We start from the raw sequence: 15,648 nt of genomic DNA, 5'->3' as shown, positions 1-15,648 counted from the left end.
TAAATAAATAAAATAAAAAATGTTAATAAAAATAAAATTAATAGTCATCTATTAAAATAAGATTATGTGTTTTCAAACAATGTAATAATCATGTCTATTTCAAAATGCAATATCTAGTTATAACAATAATGAGCTAGTATTTATAAAAAATTATCACATCTCCTTACTGATTGTGAAGACGTGGCCCTTTGAAAAGTGCAATATTCTCTTAAATATTGCCTTTCAGATTATCCAGATTATGTCCCATAGACAGTCAGTGGTCTTGCCTTTAATAGATGTGTTCTTTTCTGAGTGTTGGGAACCACTCTGCCTGGTTTCAGGAGTTGTAACTATCCCCCATGGCGAAGGCTGAGTGAGCAACCTCTAGAATGTGAGCCACTAAGGAGACAAAGCTTGTCTCTGCTTCATCCCCTACCCCCAATACTTGGTCGGTTAGTCTATAATGGGTATGACCCCTCACAGAGCGGGGGCAACCTAAGCCAGACACGATTAGTTGGGAGGCTATCATGGAAGGACTCGGGGGCTGCAACAAAGAGGAAGTGATGGACCCTCACCTCCCCTGGCTATTCTGACATAGCCAGAGTCCCCATTTCTGTCTGGGAGAAGTGCTTCCTGGCTCTAATCCACTTAAGCCTAAAAACCTATGAATGGGAAGGTGGTGCAGCCCTGTGCTGGAAAGGGTGGGTTCCCTGGGTGATCAGGCCTAAGAAAAAATATGTAAAATCCCGTGAAACCTGCTTTGTTTAGAATTCTCTCATTTAAATGATAAGGGTCCAAGCAAGAAGTTTGTTCCTCAAAATTTTATGGCTCTTTAGCTATCTGACTCTGACTAAGAATAAGTCCTCATAGTTCTTTGAATGATATCTATTGTTTGATCCTTACCTGTATTTTTGTGCAAATGAACCCAATAAAGGCCCCTTGAGGAAGGGGCTCTTGGCCCTTCCCCTTTGAGGGATTGGCCACCTTTCCTCCCCAAGCAGATCATGTCTTCGTAGTTTCACTTTCATCTGTGGTGGACGGGGACGGGGGGTGAGACAGTGATGAGATTGCACGTGCCAACTTGGATGTGTTTCAGAGTCATAGTGTTCAGTAAAAAGAAGGGACACTGGTCCATGGGTCTAATCTGTGTGATGTCTGTAGGTGAGTGTAGGGGTGACAGAACAGTCCCACTGAGTCCTGCCCCTTGTGAAGTGACAAGTCAGGTACAGGTCTGTTTGCTCTCTGACATGCAAAGTGAGAGCAGTGCAGAACTCCCAGGGCCATTCCAGAGAGGGACCGTAGACAAGCATGAGAGGCCAGGGAGGCGAACCTTCCAAAAGGACCCCAGGAAACTTTACCTAAGATCTGGGGTCTTTATTACCTCGTGCAAATGTTGATTGCTTATTATCATGATTGGAGTTCGTCTTTCTCAGGTCCCTCATCATGTCAGACGTGAAGCAATTGTAAGTTTGAGCTCTTTTGGTGCATAGCAATGGATATCAGGAAGGAGATACCCATCCTTACCTGATCACTATACAAGGACAGGGCTGGAATTATTCACATTATACAGACAGTGAAGCTGGAGGGACTATACTCACTTCCCAGCATGCAATTATTCACAGGTGAATTAATTAATTTCTTTTTTTGAATGATAAGCACACATTCTTTTTTAAAATTGTTGTTCAAGTACAGTTGTCTCCATTTCCCCACCACCACTCCCCCCTCCCAGTCCACCCCACCTCCTACCCTCAATCCTACACCCAACCCCCACTGTCTTTGTCCCTGGGTCCTCTAAATGTGGTCCTTGAAGACCCCTCCCCTTCTCTCCCTTGTAATCCCCCTCCCCCTCCCCTGTGGTTACTGTCCGTTTGTTCTTTATTTCAATGTCTCTGGTTATATTTTATAAACAAATATCCTTTTTAAAAAATATTTTATTTATTTATCTTTAGAGGGGAAGGGAAGGAGAGAGGAAGAGAAACATCAATGTATGATTGCTTCTTGTGCATCCCCTGCTGGGAACTGGCCCCTGCTGGGAACTGGCCTGCAACCCAGGCATGTGCCCTGACTGGGAATCGAACTGCGATTGTCTGGTTCACAGGCCCGCGCTCAATCCACTGAGCTACACTAGCCAGGGCATAAACAAATATTCTTAACAGGCTTATAGTTCTAAGGGACACAGAAGTGAACCAGACAGTCACTGTTTTCATGGAGCTGATATTCTCATGAAGAGAGAGAGGCAATCCAGAAACAAACAATCAGCAATTAAAAAGATGAGAAAGCCTCTAAAGAATAATAAAGTAGGGTGGAGTGGATAGGGAGTAGGTGGGTTGGGGGTTACTTTCTTACATGAGATGGTCAGAGAAAACCTCTGTGACTATGTGACCTTCTAGCGAGACTAGAAAAGTGAGGAAGGGGTTATGGAGATTCTCTGGGGAAAGATTAGTTTAGGGAAAGGGAACAGCCAATGTGATGGCCCTGGTGCCAGGTGTTGCTTGTCATGTCCAATGGTCAAATAGCCACTGTGACCGGAAGAGATGGGGTGAGAAGAAGGGGTGACATGAGAAGTGTAGACAGGAACCAGATTTTTGAGAACAGTGCTGTCAAAGGGTGACCAGTAAGCAGCTAAATAGCCTGAGATAGAAAGTATACCAATCACAGCCCTGGCTGGTGTAGCTCAGTGGATTGGGCCTGGGCTTGCGAACCACACGATCACGATTCGATTCCCAGTCAGGGCACATGCCTAGGTTGCAGGCCATTTCCTGGCAGGGGACTTATGAGAGGCAACCATACATTGATATTTCTCTCCTGCTCTCCTTCCCTTCCCCTCTAAAGATAAATAAATAAAGTCTTAAAAAAAAGTATACCAGTTACGTAACTACAGGTCCTTATTTCCCCCAGCTGACACGTTCTTCATTGCAAGACTTTTTCACCCACAGCACTGGGTGTCTTGACCTTCTGGTAGAAATGTCCTGACTTGTGCAGAGCAGCACTTTGAACAGCACTAATATGAAATTTTTTGAACTGTGTTGAAGACTTTGGATTTTGGTGTGATTGAGATGTGTGTGATAGGAAGGCTTTAAGAAGAAAAAGGATGACCTGCCTAGGTTTTTTTAAAAAAATGTTATTTAAAAAGATTCACAGGTCTTTTTCTGGGGGAGAGTTATATCAGTTGGCAGCAGAAGACCAGTAGGAGGCTATACGATAAGCCCACATAGCAGCGATGGTAGCTTGGACGTGAGTGTTTGGTTCCTATCTATACACAGTATACTGACTCCAGGTGTGCCGATGGATTAGAGATCACTGTGAGAGCTAGGTAGGCATCAAAGATAATGCCAATATTTTCAACCTGAGCACCTGGAAAGATGAGGTTGACCTTGACTGAGAAGGGGAAAACTCTGCAAGGATCATGTTGACAGGTGAAATGAACAAAATCATGCTTGTGCACATATCACATTATAGGTGCCCCAGTGATGTCTAGGAGAGGTACCCCAAATGTTTTAACTCACTCTCTTCCAAACCCTTTGGAAAGCACACAAAAGACAGAGGAGGTGAGCACAGCACATCTCAGAGTCTCTGACAACAGTTTCCATGTGTGAGTTCTGAAAGATGGAAGTGGTTTATGAGATGAGGGTTGTGCCTCCCCCAGCTCTCAGGGCAGTGGGGCTGGTGGGTCCTGGACTGTTGCTGCAGAGGCTGCAGAGGGGCTGTGGCCTGAGACCAGTGCAGTGTGTCCATTGTCCAGTGTTTTCGTTCAGGAAGTAGCAGCAGCTTCTTCAGCAAGGCCATTCTCCATGCCTGATCATTCTGGAATTGCAACTCGAGTCTGCTTCCAGACACATAAAGTTAATTTAAATAAGTAATACTTCTCTACAAAATGAAGGCAGACCATTTATGGGCTGGTTCATAAACAGAGGATTATAGTTTTTTAAATTCTATGCTCCTGATATTAAAAAAAAAACAAATAAACACAGCGAACATGTCAGTGCTCATCTTATGTCATTCAAGACAAGAGCCAAAAATTTTGGTTTTTCTCCATCAGTCTGGAAGGCCCAGAGAGAGCATATATTTTTGATGTGAGCACCTACCACATTAAGTAGATTTTGACTCTCGCTTCATCTGAAATATAAAATGACGGTTTTGTGTTTGGTATTCGCTCTGTGAGCAAAACCAGTTCCCAGCTCCCACCTGCTCAGCGTCCTTTCTTGTCTTTGTGACAACACTGGTCGTGGTAATCCCTGACTCCCTGTCTGTGCTGTTCAGAGGGATCACAGGAAGGTCCTGGCCTCCCTGTCTTATGGCCCCCGATAAGGTCCATGCTTATGACATCTGCCTCAAACCACGGCAGCCTCCCCAGATAGAAACAAAGTCTTCTTTATAGTATATATTTTGAGGTGCTGTACTAATTTTTTACTATTATGCACTATGTAATACAAGACTTTTCCCCTTGAAAGATGAGGACTTGACTGCTTTTGTCCCACCACCAACACACATTTACACAGCTCCTATCTCGTCTTTTCAGTATTTTTCTAAAGACCAACATTTACTGTAGACTTTATTGTGCCTGTTTAATGCTATTCATAGTTGAAGTAACTAACAGAGATTTGTTTAAATTTGAATCTCTGAAGTACAACAGAGATAAAGAACCTTCCCTTTGTGAGCTGTAGAGATGAGTAGTTCTGCTCATTAGACCCTTGTCATAACATAGAGTAAAAAAAGCCCCAAACTCCTCCAATTCCTTTACTTTTTCTCCTGTTTACTTTGCATTGGTACTGTCCTCTCGTGGTCACATTACAAATTGCACTTCCCAGTAGGGTCAAAGTATTTTTTCCAAGCCATGGTTATTCTAGGGTGGAAGCAGAAAAAATCAGCATCAAGTGACAATGCAGGGCAGTTTGTGGAAAAGTCATTAAGTATTTTGGAACCATGAAAGTGGAGCATTAAACCTACTGTAGGCCTTTCTGAGTGACTGCACAGGTTGTGAGTCCGTGACGCCAACCCTTCCTAGCAGGGCAAATGGAGTCATTTATCCTCCAAGTCAATTCCACACCAACCGCAAGTCATAAAAAGCCTATGGACTTATTACTGGTGTCATCATTTATGGTTTCAAAGTATAGGCTTTTTTCTAAAAATGAACAAAATGGTCAGTTTTGTAAATGCTTTGGAAAGACACATGTGCTCTGAAGGGTGGAAGCAGGTACCTGCTTGCGTTGATGTTCTCAGACAATGGCATCAGTGAGGACAGTGACACCAGTGACAGGATCTGATCTAGTGATCAGCAGGTTAAGTAAAGCAGGAACATCCACATCTGTGACCACTCAGGGATCTGCAAAGTATGAGACTTTCACGGCTCCAATACTCTTGGCCACGCTGGACGTACACCCCAGAGTAAAGGACAAGTTGCTGCCTTTGTACCTGCATCTAATCCATGTTAGAAGAATAAAAGCTGCTTTGTGTAGCCTCTTGTGGAAATTAATCAGAGAATTACATGCAGACTCCAAGGCTTTGGGGTGAGGCTGTGCCTTCTACAGCAATAATATAAGAATCCCTGAACAAAGTCTAATCCTGAGGAGATACAAAGGGTCTGAACTTGAGCTGTGAAGTGACAAGGTGGCCAGACCTCCTCCTCGTGACCTGGGTTCTATCACACCCGCCAACATAAGGACAGGTGGGAAGAGCAGCGTCCATCACAGGTGGCTGTGGTACATCTGGGATGAAACAAGGAGAAGTGGCCCAGACCACTGGAACCACTGGGCCAGCACTGTGACCTGCCACATAGCTTTTACCATGGAATCAGAAAGTCCACTCTGGCTAGTCAACAAAGAAAGGAAAGGTTCCATTTACTCCAAGTTTTCCAGCCCTGAAATCCCCATTCATGCCTCACACCATCAGACACTATTTTCCTCTCCCCAGGCTGCGTTACTCACTGACACAGATCCCTGGGGCATGGCTAACGTGTTGGCTCAGCTCAGTCACGTCTCGGGTTATGGGGTGAGATTTAGTTTTCACAGGTCTCCTAGGTCATATGGAAACTGTGGCCTTCAGACCACACTTTGAGAACCTGCTGCATATGTTGCTACTGGGTCAGAACTAAAACTGGAAACATTCAATCTGATTGTCACCCCAAGGTTGCCCTGCACTCCTTACCTTTCCCAGGCTCTATCCCAACCCCTTTGCTAGTCTGACTACCCCTCACTCCAACTCCTTCCCTGACTAAATCTTCTGTATTCCTGGTACCCCCAGTCCTACAAACCCTTATCCATCTTCAGACTCCTCACTCCCCATCGAATGCTCATCTTCTTGTTTCTTATTTCATGTCCTCTGTTTCATAACTTCTGCTGCCTAGTACATTTGTTTTTTCCTCTTTTTCCTATCTTAGGACTTTATCTTTTCCTTAGCTTAGAAAAGATAACATCCTCCAGACCTAATCCTTCCTGCCAACCCAGGGTCTCTTCCCACTCGCCTGTCCTAGTCTGGGAGAATGGCTCCCTTCTCTTAACCACACCAGCTTCAGTGGTCCCTCCCTCATCACTTAGGTCAGCCCCTTTTTCCTATGCCTCAGCCCCATCCTGAGCTTACTTAACAAAACCCTTCTGCATGGCTTTCTTATGCCCTCTTCAATCCACACAATGCCTCATGCCCAAACTCACATGCTTTGTAATTTCTCACCCTGCCTCTGACCAGATCCCATCTCTTTTTGGCTTCTCCAAGGTGTGGGCACAGCTCTGCTTATCCACAATCCTCCTCTCACCAATTCTTCAAGGATTTCAACCAAATACCTTAGAGGCCACAAGGAGCATTAAAACAAACAAACACACAAAGAATCAAACCACCACCACCAAAAAAACCAGAACCAGAAAAGAGATTTTTTCCCATTTTTCAAGTTCTGATTGTAAACTCTCTGAAGACAGGCATGTGGACTTTGTAAACAAAACAGAGAAATGAAAGAATAAGGATAATGATTTGTGCTCTGAGTTTCAGGTCACAGGAGGCACAAAACAGGGTCTCCCAGTGCAGACCTGCAGGGGCTGATGTCACAGGGAAGCATGTTTACTAGAGTTCCTGAGTGTCATGACAGAATATTTTTAAAATCTCTGTAATCTTGTTCTCTGAAAGTGAATGAACATGTATGCACAATGAGAACGCTGTTGATAATTAGGCCACTGCAGGGTTTCACACCTGCCCTTTCTATCAGATTCTAAGACAAAAGACACTTTGAATTAACCTGGTCCCCAGAAAAATCTGGGCAGTCAGGCCATCTTTTGCTCTAGGCACCAATTCAGAAGGAAGGCAAGACAACTGGGAATCTTTACCTGGGAAATTTCATCCAGATTAAAACCTTTGGGAAGGGTTGAAAATCTAATAAGGATGGACGTTGTGAGCATGATGACAGGAACAGCTAATTACAAGCAGCTGATGTCAGAGTGAAAGATGCATTGAACAAATTTATTAAAGACGATGCCACAGTGTACTGAGCCAGAACTCAACACCTCTGAGAGAAAAGGCTGTGGAGATTTTAAGAACAGGAGAAAGGATCATAGCCACCTTTGTTTGCTAATTGGTGGCACAGAGCAGGAAAGTACAACATTTCAGAAATTCCTCACGAGGGGCCTTCTTAGGCCTCATGATTGTCAAGGTCCTCACTCAGCTTAGGCTTCTACTTCCCACAGACTGGGTCACAGAGACCCCAGGAGGACTGCATTTTTAGGGATCAGCCCAGGCCCTTGGGACAGATACTTTCTGAATCACAACTCTGGCAAAAAGATTTTTTAAGGAGGTCTATGTATGTTTCAAAAGGGCAAAGAAAGAACCTGTAATTGCAAACTGCAATTATATATTTGAAGAAAATGCTCTAGAAAATGGAGGTCAGAGGCCTGCAATCAGAAGAATCTGTCTAAAGTTTGTGACACCGAGGGACACAAAGGCCTCTGGGTCATAACCAAACTGCCTTCTGCACAGTGGAGGGAAACACAACTACATCTCTTTCAGCCAAGACCCAGTTTGCATGTCCATCAGTTATTGCAATTTATAAAAAGGTACGAAATAACAGAGTCCCTGAACAGAGCCAGGATCTGATCTCCCAAAAGGCTGTGCTTCTGGAGTTTTCCATTAAGACATTACATTTCTTTCTACAGTCACTTTCCCTTTGATTCAAGGTGATGCCCAGGGAAGTGCATTCTTGATCCTTCCACATGAAAGGTGTCTCCTGACTTGATCTGATTAGTTACTTAAGTGCAGAAGAGATGACATCATCACAAAGTATTTTCTGATGCAGTTTTTTTAAAAAAATGAAGCTTAAGATGGGAGTTTTAACAGCCTCTTGAGGTTAGGGAGTCTCACCCTCACACTGCACCTGCAGTCTCTCTAGCTTTTAGTGATTCCTCTTCTCCAAGAGAGACCAGAGGACCAAACAGGTACAACTTAGCTCCATAAAGCATGAGGTCATTTCTAATTCCTTGGGCATCAGTCTGAACTAGGACATTTGAGCTAAAACCTTGGTTTTATTACCAAAGTTTCCAATGATATCTTATTAACTAAAAGAACAGAGAAGGACTAAACTCATGCAAATACTTTTATTGCCCTATAAATAAGAATACTCAAGAGACTTTAGAAATCTTTTGAAAGACGTCAACTTGAAAGACTAAGGTCAGTGTTTCTACACACACGGTGTCCTCTTGTCCATCCCCATTGTCTACAACAGTGTCCAGGTGCCTCCACATGTTTGCATGGAGAAGGGAAAGAGCTCAGATTCCGTGGGTTCATCACCTGCTCCCATTGGCTATCACACAACCACTGCTCATTCTCTGAGGGACACAATGTCACCCCCACTGTGGACATGGTACATATAAGACAATACCAAGGCAGGGGTTGCTCTGAAATGTGACCTGAAGTCAGAAATAATAACAATGTCAGCTCCCATTGTTAAGTATTGGTTGACTCAATGAAAATCTTTTAAGAAGTATTTACTTTCAGAACAAACTTATTATGATAATACAAAAACCTTTATTTAGAGTTTGATCACAAAGAGGAGGGGAGAAGGGTCACTCATGTTGCACATGCAGTTCAAGGGGCCAACTTTCAGCAGAACTGATGGGGTTGGAGGCTTCACACTGGTAATAACCAGCATCCTCCCTCTTGACGGGGTCTATGGTGAGGCTTCTGCGGTCTTTGGACAGCTTCCTTCTCTCTGAGAGTTGCAGATTCATGCCATAGAATAACCACTCAATGGAAACTGCATTTGAGTAGCAGGTCAAGACCACAGCATCCTTATTCTCTGTGACTGTGGTGCTGCTGGCTTGGAGGGTGGGCTTTCTCACAGGCTCTGTGGAGAAAGAGAGAATGGGACTGAGAGTGGGCTTGAGACAGGGAGCCACACGGCTTCCTCAGAGATCTCAGCCACTCACAGCCCACGTGAGCTATGTAAAGGTCCCAGAGTATGGTCTTGACATTTGCAGAAGGACAATGGTCTGAGTTTAGGTGACAGTGTATAAGGAGAGATCTGACCTTAGACCTGGAGGAGTTCTATGTAAAAGTTTTATCAGTCTGAACAAGACTGTATTTCCTGGCCTGCTGATTGAATGTACTGGTGAAATAAATCTCTAGAAGAAAATGGCTATGGTTTTAACAAAAGACAGAAATATAAGAATAGGAGAAAACTACTTACTATAATAAAGGCCATGCATGAAAGCCCACAGCTAGAGCAGTATGCGGTGAAGAAACTCCAAAAACTTTACTAAGATCATGAACAAGACAACAATGCTGTTTTACTCACATATTCAACATAGTGCTGGAAGATTTGACCAGAACATTTTATGCAAGAGGATGAAATAAGTTGCATCCAAGTCAGAGAAAAAGAAAAAATAACTCTCTTTTTGAAAAGACAACATAGTCTTATATGTAGAAAACCCTAAAGATTCTGTGACAACCATTCACAAAGAAAACTGTCAGAGCTAATAAATAAGGCACAGTTGCAGGAAACAAAATCAATACTCAGCATCACTTCCCGTTTGTGCAAGGAGAATGAACAATTTCAAAATGGAATTAGAAAAAAACAGTTCCATCAACAATAGCATCAGAAAGACTGGAATGCATAGAAACAAACTGAATTCATGAGGCAGAAACCACATACACTGAAAAGTGCCAAATGTCTCTGAAAGAAAGTAAGTTGGAAACAAGTCACTGGAAAGGCACCCATGTTCATGGATTAGGAGACCCCTAACGCTCTACACATTTGACACATTCCCTATCAACATCAAATAAATTTTTTTTGCAGAAATAGAGAAAATCCATCCCAGAACTCATAAGAAATTTCAATGCACCCCACAGGTTTGACATAATATTTAAAAAGAATAAAATTGAAGGTGCCAAATATTCCAATTTCAGCACTCACTGCAGAGCTAAAGTAACTGAAACAGTGTGACACTGGTATGAAAACTTCTGTCCTTCAAAGGACACAATGAAATGGTGTCGATGAAAATGCCAAGACTGTTCGATGGAGAAAAGACCGTCTTTTTAATAAATGGTGTTGAACAAGTAATATCCATACACAAATAAATGACGTGGACTGTTGCCCTAGACTATACACAAAATATAAATCAAAATGGATCAACTTCTAAAGGTTAGTCCTAAAGCTAAAAAATACTTTGAAAAAATATACAGAGAAGCAATACGACATTGGATTTGGCAATGATTTTTTTTGAATATGACACTAAGAACACAGGCAAAAAAATTAGACAATTTGTTTTTTGTCAAAATGAAAAACTTCTGTTCATCAAAAACACTATCAACCAAGTGAAAGGTGACCTATGAAATGGGAGAAAATATTTTGCAAATCATATGTACAATGAAATGTTAACATCCAGAATACATCAAAATCTCCTGTAACTCAACAACAAAAACAAATAATCTGATTGAAAAATTGACAAAACACTTGAATAGACATTTTTCTGAAAAAAGATATACAAATGACCAATAAGTACAGGCGAAGATGCTCAACACCACTATTATTTAAAAAATGCAAATCAAAACTATTAAAGTCGAAGTTGTTGCTTGTGTTGTTTGGCATGGTTCACTTTGCTCTGCAGGTAAGAAAAAGAAAATCGCCCTGTGTGGTACCTTTGATTCCTCTAAAAGCTTCTTCAACCAGAGTTGAGACCTCTCACCTCTCACCTCTCAGCCAATTTGAGTTCTTAGAAGAACAAGGCAGGTTTGTGTATCACAAGACAAATGCATGGGGGTTTGAGGGCTTTGAGGGCAATGTATGGCCTCCAGCTCTGTGTCTGGGGGAAAGTACAGACTTTCTCAGGTGACAGTGAGGTCTCAGGGTTTGGTTGTGGAGAGACACAGACTGTGAGTCAGAGACACCCCTGCACTTCCCCTGCTTCCTCACTGACCAGCTGATTGCCTGGTCGACCAGAAGCCTTTCCTTCCAGCTGCACAGCCCTCCATCACCCAGCTAAGTGTGTTTCTATGAGGCATCACTTCCCAGGACATCCCAGCAACTGGGGTTTGTGCAGAAATAACACATAACACAGGGCCAGGCTGGTGGTCAGTTGACTACTCAGGCCTCTGGGCCAAAAGGTGAGTCATGTCTTCCCAGGTGTGTGTGACTGAAGTGAGTCAGTGGGTCACTAAATGATAGAGAAGAGTCTAAGAAACAATTCAGAAAGCAAGTGAAGCAGACAGGTGGAAGCTGACTGTGGCAGCAGAACCCTGGGTTCTGCCCTTGGTCATTAAAATCCTTCTCCATCTGTCCAGGGAAGGTGAGGACGTGTGCAGATGCAAAGTGGGTGATGCACAGCAAGTGGGGAGCATGGTCTTGCTGTAGTTCAGGCCCATGTGGACTGCTTGGGTTGAGAGGCTATGAGATAGAAATTTGGGAGAAACACAATTTTTCCATATGTGAAAAAAGTATTACTAATACCCCAAGGCCTACAACCAAATGCAGGAAAGACTTTTCATTGGAGAGCAGAAAAGGGTCTGAGACATGGGGCTGTCCCTGAGGGGACAGAGAGCTGGTGCCCTGTGGCCAGAAATCCGAGGACTCTGCATCCAGGTTTCAGGCTTTGAAGAGATTTTGGATCATTCATCCATCAATTCACTCATTCATTAAATCACTATTTACTTCTTCCTAATTCATCAAAAGCAACTGAGTCTTACATGTTGGTCCCTGAGCTGGTTTTGGGGTAGAGTGAAGATGAGAAGACAAAGCCCTTTTATCTATATGTGGTGGGAGTGACTCCACCACAGCAGGAAACAAACAAGTGATTTCAAGTCCAGGGCGGGGAGCTGTGGATAAGCCGCCTGAGTTAGAGGCCCAGGTGTTCTCTGTACTCACTCTGATCGTTACTGCAGGTAGTTTGGTTCTAGAGTTAAAACAGATTATTTCTTTATTTTCTTTCACCCTCCAGACCCGAATATATTTCTCTGAGCTGAGTATGTTAAGAGAAAGGCATCTGAGCCAATGGTAGGTTCAGGAACCCACAGACACCTTCTTGGGCTCCTAGGAGGGAGAAGACAGGTGCTGTAGACTGACCTCGAGTGACCCTGACCAGCTGCTCAGGGTCTGTGGGACTCTGCTTCAGTGACTGTACCTTCTTGGGTCTTAGTTTATTCTCCATGAAGGATGAATATTTGGCTGCCATGTTATCAGTGTATTAACCACAAAATATTCACATATAGGACCTAAATCTTAGGATAGAGAGCAGCTCAAATAAGAGGCATCTGCTATTGATCGACTCCAAGAAAGAATCCCCTGGGCCGATCCCTGGTGAATGAGGAGCTTCCAGAAGCATCTTTTTCTCTGTTTCTTTCTGGGGATGTGGACCTTTATCTGAACCTGACTTTGCTAAGTCCCCCAGGACAGTTGGCTAATGTCCAAGGACATTGTCCAACTGTGCTCTCCAGAGCCAGTCTCAGGTGATAGACTGGACTCCATTTCTGCCAGGATGTGGCTCTTGGGCCTGAGCCCTGGCTGGTGACCAGCTCAGAATCCTTGTGACTCGGGCACCCGTTAAACTACTACCCAACTAACCTTTTTTTAGGAGGCCAAACCCAGCCTGACACAAGCTCCCCAAGGTCCTTGGAGTCAAGATCCCTGGACAGGGTTCTCTAGTGATCTCTGTAAGAATTGCAGGGGGCTCCTCAGAGCAGGCTTTGACAGAGCCCTGCAGGGCTGTTCTCAGGGTCAAGGTCACAGGGAGGAGCTCAGGGCTGCACTTAGACTGGCCTCCCTTTGCTGAGTTACTCTCACAGACTGGTCTTCAGCCAGCAGTGACTGTCTGCAGGGCTGCAAGTTGGGAAGGGCACTGGGATCTTAGGAAGTTTGTCTCCACTGGGTGTGTCCTGCACTAAAGGCCCAACCCAGCCTGGAATGTGATGCAGAGGGGGATGGAGGCTGGGTCCAGGGTCCAGGGCCCTGGGTCCAGTCCTGTGTGTGAAGGAGAATTCACCCCACCCGACACCCAGGGGGCAGAGAGGAATCACTCACCATATACATTAAGCCGTCCAAATCCTATTTCTTTTTTTGAATTTTGAAGGTGGGCCACTACGGTGTAGATGCCTGTGTCCTTCTTGGTGACCTTCTTTAATTGCAAGGATCCGTCTCTGTATATTATCTCTCGCCCAGTGTATAAAGGCCCTTTTGCAAATGCTCTTATGCTTGTTGAAATAGAGACTATTCTATGATTGGATTTTTCCCCTTCCCCCCTGTACCAGAAGAAGCCTAGAGCATCAGGAGGTGTATTTCGGAGACGTAGGTGTATATCCTTCCCTTCAGGAGCGTTGGTCGACACAATAGCAAATTGTGCAGTGGTGGGCAGGCTCCAGAAGTTCAATAGTGAGACTAGAAAAGAAGAAAAAAGTTAATCAATATTTGGATCTACGGGTTGGAGGGAAAGATGAGGCCATGGATCCTGAGTGAGTCTCTTCAGCTCTCAGCCTTGGTCTGCGTGTGAGGCTGTGTCTCCGATGGCCAAGGTCAGAGTCATGGGCACTATTACTTCAGCACCTCTGAACCTGTTCTATTTTTTTTTCAAATATTATTCTCTAGGTGCTTGTCTCATTCACCCACTCACTGCCCTCAGACCCCTGCTGACACTCAGGAGTGTCTTTGAGAGACATCTGTGTTGACCACCTTCTCTAAAGTTTCTGTGTCTTCACTTTCTGACCTCACCCTGCTCTTCTTGTTTATAGCTCTTGTGGGTACCTGACATCCCAAGTAGACTTTCCTTGTCTCTCTCTTCACTAGAACATAGCTCCATGTGAGCAGGGGCTTGTCTGACCTTATTGTACCTCTAGTGACCGCAAAAGGCTGCAAATACCTGTGGGTAAATAAACAAGTTTTCCTGGGGCTCTGCATATCCTGCAGTGTATTTGACCGTTTCTGAGGCTGGTGGTAAAGACAGTGTCTAGCACTCTTGGTTATGTTTTTTCTGGGGTTTACAGACATAAATTATTATTATTATTATCAGTTCTCCTAATTCAATACTCAATGATGAATAACAGGAAATGAACAGCAATTGAGGTTTTCCTGTCTCTCACCACTTCCAGATTATGAGATTTTCCTCTTGCTGAGCCCCCTTCCCCATCCTACTTTGCTCCTTTCTCCTTCACCCTCAGGTCAAAACAGAAGCCTTCCCTCTTTCTCAGAGCCCTGGTCTCTTTAGCAGATCCCAGCCAGTGTCCGTCAGGTCCCTAGTCAACCCCAAGGAATTGTCTCCTACTCACCAACCACCAGGAGCCCTTGCCAATGGACATGTCCTCTGTGGGTAGAGACTGAAGGGGGCCCCATGGTGTCTGCTGCCTCCTCTGTGGGTGTATCGTTGAGAAAAGCCTGAAGTTCTGTGAGGCTCACAGGCACCTCTGCCCAGAATGGTGCAATCTGCTGTGTGTCTTACCTGTGGGCTGAGCTTTATTCAGGGGTAAGATTACGATTCTTGTCATGTGGGCTGGGGGCGGAGTCAGTGCCCAGGACTCTCCCACTCCCTGACCTCATTTTTGCCATTACTGTCCCTTCTTACCAGTTTACTGTCCTTTGACATTTAGGTTCCCTGGGAACTGCTGAGACCTTTGAACACCACACATACACAGCTACCCACATGAACTCACACACAACTCACACACACACATACATATACAACACTAGCCCACACACAAGCCTGGGGTGTCTGGGTTTCGGGGTTTCCCCACTACTTCCTGCCAGGTGAACCTCTGCCACAGCCTCTCTCTTTCACATTTGACCGCTCCCTTCAGAGCAGGAGTTCTTGGGCTACTTCAGAGACACCTGTCAGAGGGATGGCATTTCTCCTGTGCATTGAATCACCTGTGGAACTTTGTAAACATTGCAATGCCCAGGTGACACCTTAAAAATGCAGCTGCAGCAGCTGTCCAGTTAATGTGGGTGCCCATTCGAAATGAGATCTCTTGAAGTGAAAGTAGAAGTGCCTCTCCTGCTCTCCTGTGCCCAGGGGACATCTCCAGGTTAAACTGCAGGTTCTGACAGGGGTGGGTGGGTCAAAGACTATGCATCCAACAGGCTCTCAGGAGAGGTTGACCCTACCGGCCTGTGGAGCTCACTGACAATTGCAAGGCTGATGGGGACACAGATGTTCTGAGAGGATGATCCACTCACCCTAGCGTTGGCCTCTACTGTTTCTTCATCTTGGGTCCATC

General features: G+C 44.4%; 1 protein-coding gene across 1 annotated transcript; it reads right to left on the bottom strand.

Moving 5' to 3' along the window:
* Positions 1-8,961: 8,961 nt before the first annotated feature.
* Positions 8,962-15,080, bottom strand: LOC118981300 (carcinoembryonic antigen-related cell adhesion molecule 21-like). The gene is made up of 4 exons (XM_037038012.1): positions 14,997-15,080; positions 14,704-14,885; positions 13,466-13,819; positions 8,962-9,298 (listed from the first exon to the last, which is right to left on the bottom strand). Exons 2-4 carry the CDS (start codon positions 14,765-14,767, stop codon positions 9,018-9,020), a joined length of 699 nt encoding a protein of 232 aa, XP_036893907.1. The 5' UTR covers positions 14,768-14,885; positions 14,997-15,080; the 3' UTR covers positions 8,962-9,017.
* Positions 15,081-15,648: the final 568 nt, after the last annotated feature.

Source organism: Sturnira hondurensis, unplaced genomic scaffold, assembly GCF_014824575.4.
Source record: "Sturnira hondurensis isolate 20B ecotype Veracruz unplaced genomic scaffold, ASM1482457v3 Scaffold0023901, whole genome shotgun sequence".
Lineage (NCBI taxonomy): Eukaryota > Metazoa > Chordata > Mammalia > Chiroptera > Phyllostomidae > Sturnira > Sturnira hondurensis.
This window is presented reverse-complemented; position numbering and strand designations above follow the sequence as displayed.

Excerpts from the sequence above, each read along its gene's own strand:
- LOC118981300 (XM_037038012.1), bottom strand. The coding sequence starts at position 14,767 with ATGGGGCCCCCTTCAGTCTCTACCCACAGAGGACATGTCCATTGGCAA. Across the intron at positions 13,820-14,703 it reads GCAAGGGCTCCTGGTGGTTG|TCTCACTATTGAACTTCTGG; the intron begins GTGAGTAGGAGA and ends CTTCTTTTCTAG. Across the intron at positions 9,299-13,465 it reads TGGACGGCTTAATGTATATG|AGCCTGTGAGAAAGCCCACC; the intron begins GTGAGTGATTCC and ends CTTTCTCCACAG.